The 17,318-nt window shown below is 54.8% G+C and overlaps 3 protein-coding genes across 8 annotated transcripts in view; 2 read left to right on the top strand and 1 right to left on the bottom strand.

Moving 5' to 3' along the window:
- Window positions 1-1,933, top strand: part of SCUBE3 (signal peptide, CUB domain and EGF like domain containing 3) — a 30,953-nt gene extending 29,020 nt beyond the window's left edge. For both annotated transcript variants that reach the window (XM_085083024.1, XM_085083023.1), the window contains one exon: window positions 156-1,933. In XM_085083024.1, coding sequence (XP_084939150.1) covers window positions 156-305 — 150 coding nt within the window. In that variant the 3' untranslated portion in view covers window positions 306-1,933. The remainder of the gene's footprint in view (window positions 1-155) is intronic.
- A 2,225-nt stretch (window positions 1,934-4,158) lies between these two features.
- Window positions 4,159-7,509, bottom strand: RPL10A (ribosomal protein L10a). Of its 2 annotated transcripts, XM_085083022.1 has the most exons (6): window positions 7,379-7,509; window positions 7,097-7,171; window positions 6,920-7,000; window positions 6,461-6,609; window positions 5,429-5,601; window positions 4,159-4,365 (listed from the first exon to the last, which is right to left on the bottom strand). In XM_085083022.1, the coding sequence occupies exons 1-6, from the start codon at window positions 7,381-7,383 to the stop codon at window positions 4,195-4,197; spliced, it is 654 nt and encodes a 217-aa protein (XP_084939148.1). In that variant the 5' UTR covers window positions 7,384-7,509; the 3' UTR covers window positions 4,159-4,194. The 2 variants fall into 2 exon arrangements, with proteins under 2 accessions (XP_084939148.1, XP_084939147.1); XM_085083021.1 differs by lacking the exons at window positions 6,920-7,000; window positions 7,097-7,171; window positions 7,379-7,509 and adding an exon at window positions 6,687-6,895.
- A 37-nt stretch (window positions 7,510-7,546) lies between these two features.
- Window positions 7,547-17,126, top strand: ZNF76 (zinc finger protein 76). 4 transcript variants are annotated; one of them, XM_085083017.1, is made up of 15 exons: window positions 7,547-8,071; window positions 8,953-9,120; window positions 10,341-10,421; window positions 11,526-11,603; window positions 11,767-11,969; window positions 12,522-12,599; window positions 12,948-13,064; window positions 13,308-13,383; window positions 13,699-13,824; window positions 13,936-14,115; window positions 14,333-14,566; window positions 14,905-15,038; window positions 15,755-15,907; window positions 15,997-16,110; window positions 16,414-17,126. In XM_085083017.1, the coding sequence occupies exons 1-15, from the start codon at window positions 7,993-7,995 to the stop codon at window positions 16,516-16,518; spliced, it is 1,926 nt and encodes a 641-aa protein (XP_084939143.1). In that variant the 5' UTR covers window positions 7,547-7,992; the 3' UTR covers window positions 16,519-17,126. The 4 variants fall into 4 exon arrangements, with proteins under 4 accessions (XP_084939143.1, XP_084939142.1, XP_084939146.1 ...); XM_085083016.1 differs by having other exon boundaries at window positions 12,945-13,064; XM_085083020.1 differs by lacking the exon at window positions 7,547-8,071 and adding an exon at window positions 8,084-8,266 and having other exon boundaries at window positions 12,945-13,064.
- Window positions 17,127-17,318: the final 192 nt, after the last annotated feature.

Raw genomic sequence — 17,318 nt, 5'->3', positions numbered from 1 at the left:
GCCTGTGCCCCCAGGGCTGTGTTACCCAGGGCTGTGGGGGATGCAGGAGCATCCTTCCCTGCAGGGGTGCTTCCTGCTCTCCTTGCACTTGGGGCTTCAATTCAGGGGAGCACAGGGGGGATGCTGAACCTCCCTCTGGCTGGGCTTCCCTGCAGGACAAGAAGCTCATCAAAGCTTTCTTCGACGTGCTGGCACACCCCCAGAACTACTTCAAGTACACAGAGAAGCACAAGGAGATGTTGCCCCGCTCCTTCATCAAACTCCTGCGCTCCAAAGTCTCCAGCTTCCTCCGGCCTTACAAATAGCCCCCCACAGCCCCGCTGCCCCGGGCCGCCCAGCAGCCAAGGAAACCCTCTTCTCTCTTCCTTCTCCTTTCTGATTTTTCCTTCCTCCGCCTGGCTCCAGCAGGATCGCCACTGCTCGTCCCACAGATGTCCCCCCATGATTTCCCTGCCGCTCCCTGCAGAGCTGTGCTCCCAGCCGGGGGCACACTCTGGTGTCATCCAGCTGCCAGTGAAGCCGCTCCCCTCTTCTGAAGCAGCTTCTTCGAAGGTTTTAGGAAACTGAAGTACCAGTCCTTTCGCTGTCCTCTGCCCTCCCTTTGGTTTCCTTTAAGCCAGGTCTGTCCCCATTCCCTGGTGTCACCAGCAGCCCAGGACAGTGTGGGGGGTCCTTGTCTTTGCAGCCCCCGGGGCTGTGGCCTCGCAAAGCCCTCGCAGAGGAGTGCAGGAGGTGACACCACATCCACTGCAGCGCCAGGCTGTGGCTACCGGCGCCACTTTGCAGAGGACAGGGGGAAGAGAACTGACAATGCCGACTTGATTAGAAAGGAAATGCAAAGGAGAGATGGCAAAGCCCACCAGCGCAGCACCGTGGTGGCTCTGTCCCGCTGGAGAGCCGTGCTGGTGCTGGGAGGAGGGAAGCGCAGCCAAGCCACGTTCCCGGAGAACAATGTCTGGCTGCACGGGAGAAAACAGGGAGCAAAGGAGAAGGACTTTCAGCCGGGTTCGATTTTTATTTTTCCCCCCCACCCCAGACACTTGTGCCAAGAAACCAGACTTTGTTACAAGCTCTGCCAAAGAGTAACTCGGAAAAGCAAGCTTTGAGAAGAGCAGGAGTTAATGTTTGTGCACTAGGATATCCTCCTTTCTACCTTTTTCATATGTATTAAGTGCAATCATTTGAGTCTTCCTTATATTATTTAGAGGGAAGTTGTTTGTTTTTTTTTTCTACTAGAAACGACAATATTTATAACTGCCTGAGAAATGAGAATGTGTGTTTGCAAGAAAACAAAAACCACCCACCCAGAGCAAGCCCAGCCCTGGGCTGCACTGACCAGCACGATGGCGTCTTCAGGCCTTTTCTGCCACGTTTGTCCCTGATAAACCCCCCAGTCTGTGGGGGAGACTGTGCCTCTCCTGCTCGGCGCAATGGGGTGAGTTTTTGCAGGGAGTTGGAGGTGTCTTTGTTCACAGGGGATGGAGCTGAGTCCTTTTGGGCAGATCCACCACCATTTGGGTGTTGTTCAAGCCCCATTGCGGGTGGAATCTAAACTCGGTCCTGTCACCTGCTTGTTGCAAACTGATTTGCTTCCCTGCAGGGGCTCAGGGATGAGCCAACAGCTGCTGAGGCTGGGTCTGGGGGGCACACTGGGATGAGAGGGGAGCTGAGACTCCACTGAGCCCCAAAATCACTCCCCCAGGTACAGAGATCCCTGGAGGCAGAGCCACCCTCCCACACCTGGGGAGGTTTTGTGTTTCTGAGTCCCACCAGGACTTTTTGGTCCCATCCCTCTCATCCTGCAGGGATGCTGTTCTCACCCTGCAGGGATGCTGTGGGAGCTCCTCCCCAGGGAGTGGGGTGTAGATCCCAGGGGAGACCCATCCTGCTACCCCATTTCACTGCCCTCTGCCTCTTCCCAGCTTTGCAGATAGGCTCAAAGTGGTGTCAGGTGGACACCACTGGTGGGTTTGTTCCTTCAGCATCTTCATGTGGACAGACAAGACTCCCAGGGACAGGCAACTGCTGCCACCACTCATCCCTCCTCCTCCTTCCCAAGCCTCCCTACTTTTCCAGCCCTGTCACCAGTTCTCAGCTCTCATCCTCCCCACATATTCATCCCCATCTTCATCCTCTCAGAGACCTGGAGCTGCCATGACTAAACATGATCAACTTGCCTATAGCTCTGCCAGTGGCAGGTCCCTTCCCATCCCTGTCCCCACTTCTCCCTCGCTGTCCCTTTGCCCACACCTGAGCCCAGCCCTGCTTTTAACAACCCAATTATTTATTGCTCTGTGCATCCCAGTGGGTCCATCTTTCCTGCATCTGGGGAAGGCAGCTGTTTGCCTGTTTTCCCTCCTCACTCCACACTGCTCCAGCAGCCCAAGAGTCTCTCCTGGGCTCTGTGAGGGGCTGCAGGCAGGCTGAGCAGTGGCACAGGGGCTGAGGTTTGTCCCCAAGATGCATCAGTTGGAAAAGTCTGCCCTGATTCATCCCAGCTGTGGATTTTCCCTTCCTGCCGCCGGCTCCCAGCCTGTTTGGAAGCTCCACATCTGTGGGCTGAGCTGTTTGTCACTCGGTCGCTGTCTGGAAGCAGCTGCTTTAATGCACAAAAGCTGCTGTAGGGATCTGGAGGGGTTTTGTGGCTCAGGGACAGTGGCACAGGCAAGTGACCTTTGAAAGGGTCCTTCATGTTTAGAAGGAAAAATAAAACCAGCCCAGAAATTACCAATCCTGGACTGCCACAACCCCTTGTGCCCACTGGGGAGTCCATTAACTTTGATTAACTCTGGCTGATCTAATGTCAGGGCACTGTCCAGCTGCCTTTGTGGGATACCAGGGCCTGGGGGTGTCCTGGTTGTCACCCTTGTCACCACACCAGCCACCTCTTCTCCCCTAAAGCAGTTCTGGAAGGATGAGGTGGGCAGCACATCCTCCCAGAATGGCCAAAGACACCTGGTAATCGTGCTTCCCCCTTCTTTCACCAAATAGCTCAAAAAAGCCCCAAAAATTCCACAGGGCCCCTGGAGCTACCCAGCCCACCACAGCTCAGTCCTGCTCCTCACCCACCCCCACCTCAGAAAGGGTTTGAAAGGCTGAAACCCACATCAGCCACCTCGGGGATCAACGTTTTGAAGTCGTCAAGAGAAATGAGGGTTGTTGGGGTTTTGGGTTTTTTTTTTTCCATGTTGGGAGTATTTATATCTGCCTTTTGCAGCGGGCCAGGACTTGCCATCTCCAGCAGAAATGAATAAAGTGATGAGCAAGATGTAGTTCATGAAGTTATTTGCACTTGATTAAAAGAAAAAAATTGTTATTTGAACTTTGTAAAAAGAAATGTTTGCATTTTGTATTGTCTTTTTTTAATTATTAAATGGAATTTCTTGGTGTTGTGTTGATCTTTCAAAAATTGGCTCTGATGCTTATTTTAAAGGTTTTTAACAGCAGGATCCAGAGCTATTTTCATTGTTTTGTTCCCTCAGATGCTGACAAGCTTTTCCATGGCCCAAAGTATTTTCTCCCCCCCCAGAAGCTTAAACCCTGCACTTCCCTAAGCTCTCCAGTCCCTGCACAATGTATTTATTTATGCACATTAATTATATGCAACAAATTTCATTTTTAGCCCAGAACATGGAGTTAGACAGACTGGCTCAGAGGGAAGAGGGGATGGAAAACACCCTGTACCTTGGCTCCAACCCCCTTGCTGGGCTGCAGCTCCATCCTTCAGCACCCCTGAACATATGGACAATGCTCAAATCCTCAGGGACTGCACCTGGGCAGGTGTGGGCTGGTGAGGGGCACTTGCATTGAAAGGCTTCTGCTACCCCTCAGCAGCCCTCCCAGAGCAGGGCTGGGCTCTCCAGCAGGATTCAGGTGAGCTGTGCAGCAGGTAAGGGTCCTCTCTGTGGGTACAGGGGGATCTGGGGTGCACAACCCAACTGCTGAACCTGCACCTGCTGGGACACCTCTGCTCTGGGGGTGAGTGGAGCCCTTCTCCCTCCTCTCAGTGCAGAGGGGGATGAGGCCTCTTCCCTCAAAAGCTCCAATATCCCACTTGGAACTCACATCTCTATTAACTCAAGACAGCACTAGGAGAAGTGAGCAGCTCTTTGACAAACCCTTCCCAAGGAGCTCTGGAGGAACAGAAGCACACACAGCTCCGGATGTCTGCAGACTTTATTGCTGCCCCCACCTTTAGTAGAGGCGCTGGGGTTTCCCCATGGTGCTCTTGATGTACAGAGCTCGCACGTTCTGCCAGTTCTTCTTCAGCAGGGACACCAGGAAGTTGATGGCCAGGTGGATGTTGTAGACGAGCTCATCCTCTGTCATCTTCACATGACCAACAGCCACAGCCAGACAGAGCACCTGGGGACAGACACAGGGACAGCTTTAGACACATGAGCACCACTGCTGATCCACTCACCAGTGTGCTGGACGGTCCCATGGTCTGGACAATGGAAACAGCTTTCCCAGTCCACCCACAGACTTTTCCAGAGCCCAACGCACCTGGCCTTTGGCTCCCTGTGCCTGTAGCACCTGGATGCCACCTCTATCACATGCAAAGGTGACTGGGTGAGCTGGGACACCAGGAAGGACACTGAGAGGAACAAGCACTGGAGCACACATCGGGGTTAACCCTGCTCCCAACACCCTGCTCTGTCAACAGCCCCCAGATCCATTGCTGGGCCCACACCAGCTTCACTTTCTACATTTGGTGCCAGCCCCCAGCTCTCTCTTTCTGCACTGTAACAGAGGCTGAACCTCCTCCCACTCTGCTTTCCCCAGCAGCCTGCAAGTCAACGCTCCCCACAGGCTGGAGGCAGAAGGATTTACGAGCAAGCCGACAGGCCGAGTGTCGGGACACCATTAGCTCAGCTATTTTAAAAGCTCAACCATTTGCAAACCCTCACATCTGCTGTGTCCTTCCAGCTGTGCCCCCAGGAGTCACACTTGGCCCACTGACACAGGATTAGGATGCCTGACCAGGGTTATTTTGGTTTTAGGGAGTCAGCTTGCCTCTACAGCAAGAGCAGACCCCTGCAGAGCTGCTCCCAAGTTCACTTGGACAGAGTTAAGTCCCAGACTTGCCCCCGGTAAAGCCCCACTCATGCTCAGCCCCTGGGGACTGCCTGGCTGGGTCCCACCCTGTGAGCATCACCCACGTGCTGTGAGAAGCACTAATTACACTGGATTGTGCTCAGCACTAAAACATTAAAATCATCTCCTCCTCATTTGCTCCAAGATCTGTCAACCACATATAAATTATTTCTCCTTTCTGGCTGGCCACGGAACACTCCTGGTACCATCTCCCTTTGCTGGAGGAAACCAGCCACAGCTTCGGGAACACTCGAGGGACACCTACAGCCCAGCCTGGAGATGGCAGAGACATTGAACAACCCCCAGGTACACAACCAAAGCCATGCTTTACCTTCTTCATCTGAAACTTGATGGTCGATTTGACCTCATCCACCTTGGCCACCAGATTCTCGTTGTGGGTGAGCAGAGAAGGGAATTTCCCGGCTTTGTTCAGACCCGGGCCCAGGATTCGAGGAATTTGCTTGATCAAGGACTCAGAAGCCAAGAAGGCATCGTACTTCTTAGCTGCAAGGAGAAAACCAGGCAGGTAAGAACTCTGCTCCCACTTGGAGTTCCCAACAAGGGACTCAGCTGAGAACACACAACTCCACTTCTTCCCACAGACAATTCCAACATTCCCTGCATCCCACCTGAACTGGAGCTGGTTTTGCCAACCATCTTTGAGGAATGACTCACAGCAGCCAGGCCCCAGCCCCACTTAACACTGCAACTCCAAATGGTGCATGGCTTGCTCCCTGAAGAAGTGTCCTGTGCTGAGCCCCAGGTGACACTGAACTCTGTGCTCTGCAACGAGCCTCCTGCCACAGCCTGTGCCCACCAAGATGGATGATTCACGTAGGACAGGCTTAGCCAGCACCACAGTATCCCATGGGATTTTCTAACTGCACATAGCTCCATGGCCGATTATGGACTGAGGGCCAAGTCCCTGTCTGCCTGAGGAATGTACCAAAGTGACGCTGCAGTTCTCAGGGAGGGAAGGATTTTTCCCGCTGACCAAGACAAAATAAATTTCATTGTGTTCACGTAAGAGCTGCAGGACTAAAGCTGCAGGACTTGCTTTTTCTTGTTTCTCTGCTTTTGCTGCCCTCCAGCTCCCCAACCAGGAAATTGAGGGACACAGCAAACAGTGAAACTGTGTTGACAGGGACGAGTTCCTGTGAGCCTCTCTTCCTCCTGCAGGACAACCAGCCCCATTCCTGCAGTACTGACCTTTCAAACCTCCACTGGCAACAGCTTGGTAGCTTTTCCAGGTAGTCTGTGAGCAGATTTCAGTACTGGGGCTGACTCTGCTCAGCTTTCTACCTCTGCAATTAACCATGACATGGAAATCTGAGCACAGTGAAAAAGCCTTATTGAAACTCACCCAGCTTCTTCACCAGCTTCTTGTTTTTGTTGAGCTTTTTCAGAGCTTCTATATCCATGTGAGGAATGTCAACTGCCTTGGCCTCATCGCAGTGCTGCTGGTCCCCCAGCAAACAGACCGAGAACTTGGGCCGCGGCGTCGACTTCAGCCTGGGGAAGGAAGGTGCGAGTCAGTGACCCGCCAGCACCACCCGCGTGTCCATGGAGCCAGCACGGAGACACCTTACCACAGCGCGGGGCATCCTGCACAGCCGCTCACCTGCCGTCCCCAGCAGGCCGGTGGGGACAGCCCGGGGGCTGCCGCACCTCCCCTCATGTTTTAAGACCCAGGGTGAGGGTCCGTCCAGCCGCTCCCACTGGGCCGGGGCGCGCTGGACTCCCCAAGCGGTTCGGCGCCGCGGCGGCCCCGAGCAGGGCCGGGCAGGGCCGAAGGCTGGGTAGGAGCGAGAGGATGGCGAACCTGACGGTACCGGAGAACCGCTTGTCCTTCTGAGGGTCATAGTTCTTGAGGCTGATCTGCAGCTCCACCGTCTCCACGAACCTGCGGGACACAGCGGGTGAGGCCCGGCCGGGCGCGGAGGGGGAGAGGCCGAGGCCAGGGGTGACACGCTGGTCCCGCCGTGTCCGCGGCTCTTACTTGCGTTTCTTGGCACGGCTGCCGTGCAGCACCTCCTTCACCGCCTCGTACAGGGTGTCGCGGGACACTTTGCTGCTGCGGAGGAAAGTGGCAGCGCGGGCTCAGGGCCGGCCCTGCTCGGGATGAGGCCCCGAGCCCGCCCGGCTCCCCGCGCGATCCCCCCGCGATCGATCCCGTTCGCCGCGCCACACCGGCCACCCGGACGGCCCCGCAGCCCCCACCGGGCGTGGATGGCAGCGGATGGCAGCGGATGGCGCGGATAGGACAGCAGAGCACACCTACCTCATGGCGGCGACTGATCGGAACGAAGGGGCGGAAATGTTTCTGGCGCGATATAAATAGGGGCGAGATCTCGCGAGACTCGAGCCCGCCGAGCGGCGCCATATTGGGAGTGGCGGCGGGTGGCACTGTGTGCCGCCATGCTGGGAGCGGCGCGGAGAGGCGCGGGGGGCACCGGGCTACCCCGCCTGCCCTCGGCGGGAGGCCTGTCCGCATCTCATTCCTTGCCAGGGGAACAACCGGCATCGCTTTGCCTCCTGCTTTGGGCCACCAGCAGCAAAGCGTATCGCTTCACAGCGTATCCCAAGAACCCCGGGCTCGCCTCAGCAGCCGCCGGGAAGAAGAGGGGACGCCTGAGGCCGCTGCCGGGATAGGCTGGGCGCGGGCGGCAGCACTGTCCGTCACTGACACTGGGCAGGCACCGCTGGCAGTCCCAGCCGGGCAGAGCACGGGAAAGCGGCGCCTTGTGGCTTCAATGTTGGCACCGCGCATGCGCCCCCCGCTGCACCCCGCGCATTGGCCGCCCGGCGGCGCGCGCTCCCCGGAGCCGGGCCGGCGTACCCCGGAACCTGTATGACGGGCGGGGGCGCCTGCGCGGGGCCGGGAGCGCCGCCGCTATGCGGGTTTCGGGGCGGGCGGGGCCGGCCGCGGTGCACGTCGGTCCGGCGGCGGACCCGGGCCCGGCGGGTATCTCAGGTCGGTGTGGGGGATGGGGGGCGGCGATGGTTGCCGGGCCCGGGAGCCGCTGCACCGCCCGGGCACCGCGCACGGGCAGCTCCCCGGCTCCCCACCACCCCCGGGCCCTGCCCTTCCCTCCCCGCCGCTCTCCCGGGAGCACAGCGGTGTGAGGGCAGCCCAGCAGCCCCGGGGAGCGCCGAGGAGCCTCAGCCGGTGCGGGGAGCGCGGGGCGAGCTGTGAGGTGTGAGGGCACCGAGCCGGGCTGCGCTCCCAGGGGCGGCGGGACGGACGGGGCGGTTCGCCTTGTTCCTGGAAATCGAGCGATAAAATATTTGGCTATCTCACAAGTCGTTCGTGAAGAACGCGGAGTAGCTCCTTTGAAAGATAACCTATCAGCAGGGACTCTCTTTAGCAAAATGTTCTTGTGGGGGTGTGGAGGTATTAGCATCATTTGCTTAGAGGCGGAAATTCTGTCTCTCAGAAGGCTGGGAATTGGTCAGGAAAGGGAGGAGAGGAGGAGGATGCTTCCAGGGATAAAGCTCATCACCCTAACCCTGTTTCCTGCAGTACAGGACATGCTCAGCCTGTAGGTTCAGGATTTAAAGCACTTATAAACCCTGCAGATCATTTGGAGGGTGGGAAGGGCTCACATTTGTACAGTCTCTAAGGCAGAGTCAGTTCACTGGTGTGATAAGTTTTATTTTATACGTGGCTGTGGAATAGATTGTTATCCCTGCCTGCCCTTAGTGTGGGAAGGATCCAGCATTGTCCACCTTAATCCTTTATAACCTCAAAACATATTTAAGGCCATTCAAGCTTGTACTAGTGTGCAAAAGTGGAGAACTAAAGTAGGAGAAACCAAGAGATGAAACTAAATGAAATTATTCTTTTTACTTAAGGCTTGCAGCAAAGACATCGACCCTGTGTTCTTCAGTTCCCTGGCTCTGGGCGCCAGTGCTCCAGGCAGGATCCATGTGTGAGGAGTCGGGGTGGGATGGAGAGCCTGGGGCTGCCAGCAGTGACCCTTGGGGATGGGACCACAGCCTTCCTGCAGCAGGCTGGCAGAGGTAACAGAGCCTCAGGCTGCCAGGGCTCAGAGTCTCTTCCTGGTTCTGAAATTAAAGTCAGACTCACCAAAAGTGCCCCTCATGGCGTGGGAGCTGCCACACGTGTGTGGTCACTGTTGGATTTGCTGGTGACTGTTGGATTTGCACTGAAGTCTGATGTAAAATAAAATACAAATCAAACATGCCTCTGGTTTGGAAATGAAGCTGTGGAGATGGGAGAGCTGTTGCTGTAGTAAATAAAGGTGGTGTTCACACTAGAAGAGCCCTGTTCTCTCCAGAGCTGCTGTGGAAATGGAGCTGATGCTGTGGCCTGCAGGGCTCTGCTCCACCAAAACTTCCCCTGGGCTGGTTTTCCATCACTGGTGTGCTCTGGGTTTGGTTCACAGCAGTGCTTTTCTCACTCGAAGAGGTGCCAAATTCAACACCTGCCCTTACTCTAGTGTTTGTGAGGTTCCCCTTTTTCTACCACCCACTGCTCCAAGGAACAGGAGCGTGCTGTTTCCCACCCTGCAGAACAGGATGGAGGAGTTGTGTAGCTCCATGTCCTGGGGTTGCTCTCCAGCTTTATTTTCTGTGCAAACTCACTGGAAGTTTATTACACATGTGGAGCTGGACTGTCTTCGAGCCACCAGGTTGTGTGACCTGCTTCCCCCCATCAAACCTTATGCTTCAGGTGAAACCAACCTGGATTCTCCCTGTTCAGGGGGATGGAGCAATGTCCTCTCTGCATCAAATCATTGGGTAACTAAGTCATTATTACAGGCTTGCACAGAGTCAGGCTTTGTAAGAGTTCATTCTCTACAACCCAACACTGGCAGCACTTTAGGCCCCTTTAGGTGCTGTAATTGTTCTCCAAGAGTTGGTCTTCTGCCAAAGTAGAAGATAAATCTCCAGGCACTTGCTGGTGTTACTCAGAACACCCAGCTGATTTTTTTTTTCTTCCAACACAAGTGTAATTGCTTTCTTTGTATGCTCAGTCTGTCTGCTCCTTGCCATGAGGAGCTGTGAGGGGCAACTGCTCACCAAGTGATGCTTGAGGGTCTATCATGTATCCTGTCTAGAAAAGGGCAATGCCAGCATTTTTGGGAAGTGCCTCTATGGGGGAAAGCTGATCAGTAACAGCCTAGAAGTGACAATTTCTCCCTTTTATGGCACTGTGGGAAGCATGTGGGACAGAGGGACAGGGCTCAGCAGCTGATGGCATGTTTTAACTGTTCCAGGTGAAAAGCTGATTGAAGGGCAAGTCATTGAACTTGAAGATGGGACCACAGCTTATATCCATCAGGTGACAGTTCAGAAAGGTGAGGAACACACATTCCCCTCTTTCTCTTTGGAAGGACACTGTAGATGTGGCTGCAGCTCTCAGTGCCCCACCACTCTGGCTCCTCTGGCAGCTCCAGCTCTCAAAAGTCCCTGTGAGTGTAGGGTTTGTGTAGGGTTTTCTTGCTTGTGGTTTTGAGACCGAGTAAACAAGGACATGGAATGAGTGATTTCCTGCAATATTTTTAGCAATCTGACAAAAGAAGGTGAATTGGGTGGAGGTGGAGGCAAGCATCTAAGTGTCATGGGCTCTCCCTGTTGTCAGTCTGACAGACCACACTCCCAGTGAGCTGTGTGCCAGCCACAGAGCACACACAGGGTTTGTCTCATGTGGGAACTGCTGGGCAGGAATTTCCTCTGAACTGTGAGATAATACGCTATTTCTGGAGTAGGTGTTGGTGGGGGTCATGTCGGGATTGTTGGGAACAATGCCACCTTGGTCATTGACCCATCAGCCAATGTCACCTCCAAAATTAGGTGACTTTAGTCTGAGAGATGCTGGGAATTCATTTCATGTGGCACAGAGGAATCCTCCCTGGCCATTCTAAGGTACAAAAGGGCAGGTAGAAAGAGCTCTGTTACTTTGGGCAGTCCTTGCTTAACCCTCCCAAGCTCCTTGTATGCCACCTCCCTCTTTTCTATTCTTAAAAGGCTGCTTGAAACCCACTTTTTATACCTAGCTGTGCCCCTTTCTCCTCTTCATCCTCTTCCCTGCTTCCACATGCACAGTGAGAGGGGTTTTCCTTCTCAGCCCTGCTTCTCCTGCCGTGGGATGTTTGTGTTCTCCTTCACACACCCCTGTGCCAAAGCCATCCTTCTTGTCTTGGATATAATCTGGCATTTTGAAATTGGCGAGACACTGCACTACTCCTTTGAGCAAAGGAAGTGGCAAATCTGTGCATGAAAACCTCATCATGCACGTCAGAAAGGCTCAAATGGTGTCTTGAAACCTACAGTTGTGGTTGTCTTTCAGGGCAAAGCAGACAGCCCTCTGTCCTCTCCTGCCTGGTGGCCTGAACTGCCACAGTGTTCTCCCCATCCTGAGTCCTCCAGGAAGGTGTGTGGATGTATTTCTTCTCTTTTAGAGGCTGTGTCTTTTGAAGATGGGCAGCCAGTGGTGCTGGAGGATGGCAGCATGGCCTTCATACACACCACAGCTAAAGGTAAAGCACACCCTGCTCTTTCCCTGGCAGCTGGAGCAGAAATTGTTGAAGTGTCTCAGATTTCCAAGGCTGAGAAGCTGAAGCACTTTTTTTCCTGCCTCACACTGATCTTTATTTTAGCTGAAATTTTTTCAGCTCTTTGCCTGAATGTTTCCTCTTGCAGACAGTTATGAGACTGGCACATTGCAGGCTGTGCAGCTGGAGGATGGCTCCACTGCCTACATCCACCATCCTGTCATTGTGGCACCTGGCAGCACCATCCTGGAAGTGCAGACAGAAACTGGGCTCGAGGAGTTGCCTGGGGAGGAAGAAGATGATGGCTTTGATGTGGACACCATTAATGCATTGCAGCAGTATGGCAGGAAGGTGAGGGCACAGCATCTCTTGGCCTGAGTTTGTGCACTGCCTTCAGCAGTGCTTGTGTGCAACTGCCTGTCAGCTCCTGCTTTGAGAGGAGCAGCTGGGCAGAGCTCCAGTGTGAGTGCCACTGCTGAGGGATGCCTGGCACTTGGGGACCCAGAATAGAGCCATTTGGTCCCATGGAGTGCTGAGCTTGCCACCCTTAACCTGCTGGGTTTGGGAGAGCTGCTGTGATACAGCCTTTGGTGTGTCAGCAGTGGCTAAGCCATGGCCACTGTCCCCATGGTGACAAAGGCCTCAAAAACCAAAACAGTTTCAGATCCTAATGTGCCGTCAGATCACAACAATATCCTGGGTGCTGCCATTTTCTCCCATCTCCATAGCACTGTGAAGAAAGGGCTGCCAGGGGTGTGCTGACTTGGGCACAGACCTTCCTGCTGTGGCAGGCAGAGCCCCAGCTGTCTGGGGAAGGGTGGGGTGGCACTGTGGCTGTCACTGCCTTCCTGCTCCACACTGTACAGGGAGGTACAAACAGTGCCTGTGCTTCTTCACTCACAGGGGGCTGACGAGGAAGAAGAGGGAGTGACAGACACCTGCCACATGAAGAGTGAGGACTCCAGCAATGTCCCTTCCCAGGTCTGAATTTTTCAGGGACTGGAACTAGGCCTAACTCCTCTTTGCCAGTAATTAAAAAAGCATTGTGGCTTCTCTGCCGAGTTAGCAAATACTAACTGCACATACTTCAAATGAGCTGAGAAAGGGAGTTACGTGTCTGAGAACCCCCAGTGAGGTGGGAGTGGGAAATGCAGGTTCCTAGAGCCCTGTCACCTGGGTTTCACCATGTGGGTACAAGCTTGTTTGTAGGAACATGTTTTAGGAGCTTAACTGCAGGGGTGCATATGTATGGGAAAGAGGGAAATATTTGTGTGGGCTTGGTGAAGCTGTGGTGGCTTGCTGGATTAGTTCCCGTGCTTGTCTCAGCAGGATTTGCAGGAGGAGGTGGTGCAAAACCACAGGAAGGGGCAGCAGGTCGGCAGCAAAGCTTTCCGCTGTGGGTACAAAGGCTGTGGCCGTCTCTACACCACTGCCCACCACCTCAAGGTAAAGCAGGTGACATGGCAGTGTGCAGGCCAGACCTGTCCCAGGTCACAGCGCCAGGGCAGAATGCTCCATTGTGTGCAGCTGAGTTATGTGCTGAGCTCCCCAAGAGACCCAGATGTGTCAATTGGCCAAGGCGAAGTCTAACCGGGAACTTCAAATTCCCTCCACCAACTACATTTTTCCACAGTTTTCCTTCTTTCTTGCTTTGTACCTCATTTTGGGGACCTGTTCTTTCTTTTCCAGGTACATGAACGTGCTCACACAGGTGACCGGCCATACACATGTGACTTCCCAAGCTGTGGGAAAGCATTTGCTACAGGTAACCATTTCTCTTTTGAGCAGATTCTGCTTTTCTGTCCAACCCAACCTTGGCTGAGCCTCAGCCCTGACTCTGGTCCAGCAGAGCACAATGTCCAGAGCATGTAAAGCCTCACAGAATGGAAGCCTGCTGAGACATTATTGCTTGTGGGCAGATAATGGTGGAAGCAAAGTTGGAAGTGGTGTTTGGGGCTGTTTGGATATTTCTTCGCCTTCTTTGCAGGTACAATACAGACAAACACGGACTGAAGGTACACAGCTTGTCACAGTGATTCCTTCTCATTACAAAATTAATTGTGGTCTCTGTCCTGCTCAGGGTACGGACTGAAGAGCCATGTGAGAACACACACAGGCGAGAAACCGTACAAGTGTCCAGAAGACATGTGTAGCAAAGCCTTCAAAACCTCTGGGGATCTGCAGAAACACATCCGCACACACACAGGTGAGCAGCACAGGGCGAGAACAGCACACGAGAACCCAGTGAAAGGGTGCCCAGGGCACTCCAGGTGACTGCATGGTGGCAGGTCTCACCCACATCACTCTGTCAATGCAGGTGAGCGTCCCTTCAAGTGCCCCTTTGTGGGCTGTGGCCGCTCCTTCACCACATCCAACATCCGCAAGGTTCACATCCGGACACACACGGGTGAGCGGCCCTACATGTGCCCAGAGCCTGGCTGTGGCAGGGGCTTCACCAGTGCCACCAACTACAAGAACCACATGAGAATCCACACAGGTAGGAGCCCACCAGCTACCCCCTGCCAGCAGCAGGGAGATCCATGGGGCTGGAATGGGCATTTCCAGGCTGTGTGTCACAGGGAGTTGGAGGAAAGAGTGGGAATTACTTTATTGGGTTGATGGTTGTTCCAGCAGTCTGTCTCTGTTTGCTCTGGTGGGGAATCCCTCCCCAGAGCATGAGGAGACTGAAGTTCGCTCTGTGGCCTCTGCCCTAGGGGAGAAGCCCTACCTGTGCACCGTGCCAGGCTGTGGGAAGCGTTTCACAGAGTACTCCAGCCTGTACAAGCACCACGTGGTGCACACGCACTGCAAGCCCTACACGTGCAGCAGCTGTGGGAAGACCTACCGCCAGACCTCCACCCTGGCCATGCACAAGCGCAGCAGCCACGGCGAGCTGGAGGCCACCGAGGAGAGCGAGCAGGCCCTCTACGAGCAGCAGCAGCTGGAGGGTGAGCAGCCACTCCCCCATCAAGGTGTGGCCAAGGGGAGGGAGGTGACAGCAAGAGCAGCCACGCCCCTCAGTCCCAGGTGTGTGCTGTGACCTCCTGTCCCATCAAATCCAGATCTGTTGGAAGGTCCTTGCTGTAAGTCACAGGCTGGGAACAGCCCCCTGCCCATTCTGTAGAACAGGGAGAGGTAAAGGCCCTTCTTCCTAGGCCATCACAGGGCTGGTGTCATTGTTATCTTTTGCTCTTTTGTGCTGGCCCTTGAGGCTGCAGGCAGGTCCAGAGACCAGGCATGTGCCTTCACACTCTGGTAATGCTGCTCTTCCCCTTCTCTGATCCAGCTGCTGCAGCTGCTGACAGAGGCTCCCCACTGAAGAGTCAGCATATTGCTTTCCTGTCAGAGATGGAGGAAGATGAAGAGGGAGATGCTGTGCCTACACAGGTCTCGCTTATCTCTGAGGATGGGACAGAGCAGGTACAGACACTGAAGCCTCCAGCATGTCAGGGACAGATAGTTCACTACTATCTGAAGTGAGATTTTGCCTATACTCAAATGTGGTGTTTTTTTCAGGGCATTTTTTCAGATCTTGGGGCTCCCTGGGCTCTGCCTGCCCTGAGAGCACCCTCCTACAGCCTCACCCAGGTGTTAGTCTGGGGGTCTCTGGTCCTGATGCGCCCCTTGCTGATGGGGTCTCCAGGTGGTTGTATGGTGACTGGCAGCCCCTGGCTCCCTGCAGCTCCCAAGCTCTGCTGACCCAGGCTGGATTTGGAGAAGTTTTGTCATTACTGCTTGTATACAGCAGTGCTTTTCTTGTACTTCCCTCCACCAACTGCCCCTGTGCTGACTGGAAAAAACTTCCTTCTGTGGCACGGGGCAAAGGAAACAGCTGCCACGAGTGACCTGTTTCCTCTTAGCCTGAGATGCTCCTGCTGCTGCAATGCACAAGCTGTCCCTGTGCAGTCTGGAGAGAAGAGGCTGAATGGAGAGGGGAGCTGTGGTAGAAGGAGGAGGGATGGAGACCCAAGCGCTTGAGTTCTTGTCATTGATTCTGTCCATGACTCTGGGCAAAGTCCTTGGAGTTCTCTGTGCCTTGAGTCTTGCAGAGAGACTGTTTTCTCCTCACCCAGACCAATGTGTTGCTAAAGTCAGGAGTTGCCTAAGACTCCCTGAGCATCTGCTGTCATCCCCAGGTCAGTCTGTCTCAGGAAGAGCTGCAGGCCCTGGGCAGTGCCATCAGCGTGGTGACACAGAGTGGAGCCCTCACTGTGTCCAAGGGAGAGCTGGCAGGGGGTGACACTGGGACCATGACTGTGACCAACACTGATGGCACTGAGGCACAGGAGGTACAGACAAAACTGGGACCATCCCTGCTTCCTCTGCTAGAAAGGAACTGCATTTTCTTTTAAAACATGATTATCTGAACTTTTCCCAGGTGACCATAGTCGCTTCTGGGGCAGTGGTGTCAGAGGAATCAGACATCACCCCACTCTGTCATCAGCAGGTGGCATTGCTGGCCACCTCCAACGGCACCCACATCGCTGTGCAGGTACCACATGGCTCTTGCCACCCTCCCCTTCACACCCTGGCCACCCACTGCCTGCAGCTGTTGACCTGCTGCATTGCTGCTTGCTCCTTAATTCCCCGATGCCATTTGTGCAGAGGACAGCAGGGACATGCTCCTGGGATTGCAGAATGCTCCTTTGTAAACAGCCTTTCTGCATCACGGCCCTGTCAGCCCTTTTGCTTCCCACCTCTGTCACCCACCCCCTCATCCCTCTGTCCTGCTGCCTTGAGCTGCCCTTTGGGGGTTCAGCACACTCTCTCTCTCTCTCCCCCTTCCCTCCCCCAGCTGGAAGAGCAGCAGAGCCTGGAGGAAGCCCTCGGCATGGCCACAGCAGTCATCCAGTACGAGCCAGCGCCACCTGACACAGCCGAGCCTGAGAAGGGGAGCTGAGGCCTGCAGAGCCACCAGGGCAGGGGGAGTGGCAGCCCCAGCCTGCTGTGGGCAAGGGTGGCAGTTGTTGCAGGCAGGACATGGGGCAGGGACAGTGTCTGAGCCAGTGCCAGTGGGGACACTGCGCCAGCTGGGACACTGATGGGGTAGCACAGGGCTGCTGGGGTGACCCTGTCTGAAGGGCTCTTCGCTCCGATGAGGGAGGGCAAAGATACTGCACTGTTGCCTTCTCCAGGGCTCTGAGCAGCAGCCCTGTTTGCAGAGGGGCATTTCCTGCCCTCTCCCTCTAGGAATGGTCTGACAGCTCCCCTTTCTTGCCCACCCCCCCAGCTCAGGGGCAAGTGGGCAGCACGGAAGCAATAAAGGCCCATAAGAGCAAGCCCAGGCTGTCCTGAGCTCAGTGCACAGGGTGACCAGTTCTTGCCACTGGAGCCAGCACTGGGATGGCTCCAACAGCAGTTTTCCCATCTCTTTGTCACACTCTGTTCTCAAGCAAAGCTTTCATGGCAGACTCCTTGGCTGTGAGGCAGAGCAGCCAGCACTTGCCAGGAGCTGAGCTAGACCTGGATGTAAATGCTGAGTTGAAATAAAACCAATTTTTTTTTAAAGGACCCCCTTCTCTTTGGGGGAGGGGAGGGGGGAGGGAATTGATATTAGTGTTTGGCAGCTGTAAGAATTAAGGAAGTTGAGATTTGTGGAATTGATCAAACATGTCCTGCCAAAGCAGTAGCTGTCCCAGAGGAGGGCTGAGAGCAGCGTGAGCTGTACCCTCTGAGCCCCTCAGCATGTGGCTTGGAGGG

Source organism: Lichenostomus cassidix, chromosome 26 (genome assembly GCF_008360975.1).
Source record: "Lichenostomus cassidix isolate B80296 chromosome 26, HeHo_3.0, whole genome shotgun sequence".
NCBI lineage: Eukaryota > Metazoa > Chordata > Aves > Passeriformes > Meliphagidae > Lichenostomus > Lichenostomus cassidix.
This window is presented reverse-complemented; position numbering and strand designations above follow the sequence as displayed.

Bases quoted from the DNA above. Each gene is read 5' to 3' on its own strand.
- RPL10A (XM_085083022.1), bottom strand. The intron at 6,610-6,919 runs GTTCGCCATCCT...TTCCTTCCCCAG, and splicing joins CGGTTCTCCGGTACCGTCAG to GCTGAAGTCGACGCCGCGGC. The intron at 4,366-5,428 runs GTAAAGCATGGC...GTCTGTCCCCAG, and splicing joins TCAAGTTTCAGATGAAGAAG to GTGCTCTGTCTGGCTGTGGC.
- ZNF76 (XM_085083016.1), top strand. From the start codon at position 7,993: ATGCGGGTTTCGGGGCGGGCGGGGCCGGCCGCGGTGCACGTCGGTCCG. The intron at 8,072-8,952 runs GTCGGTGTGGGG...TTTTTACTTAAG, and splicing joins GGGCCCGGCGGGTATCTCAG to GCTTGCAGCAAAGACATCGA. The intron at 11,970-12,521 runs GTGAGGGCACAG...CTTCACTCACAG, and splicing joins TGCAGCAGTATGGCAGGAAG to GGGGCTGACGAGGAAGAAGA.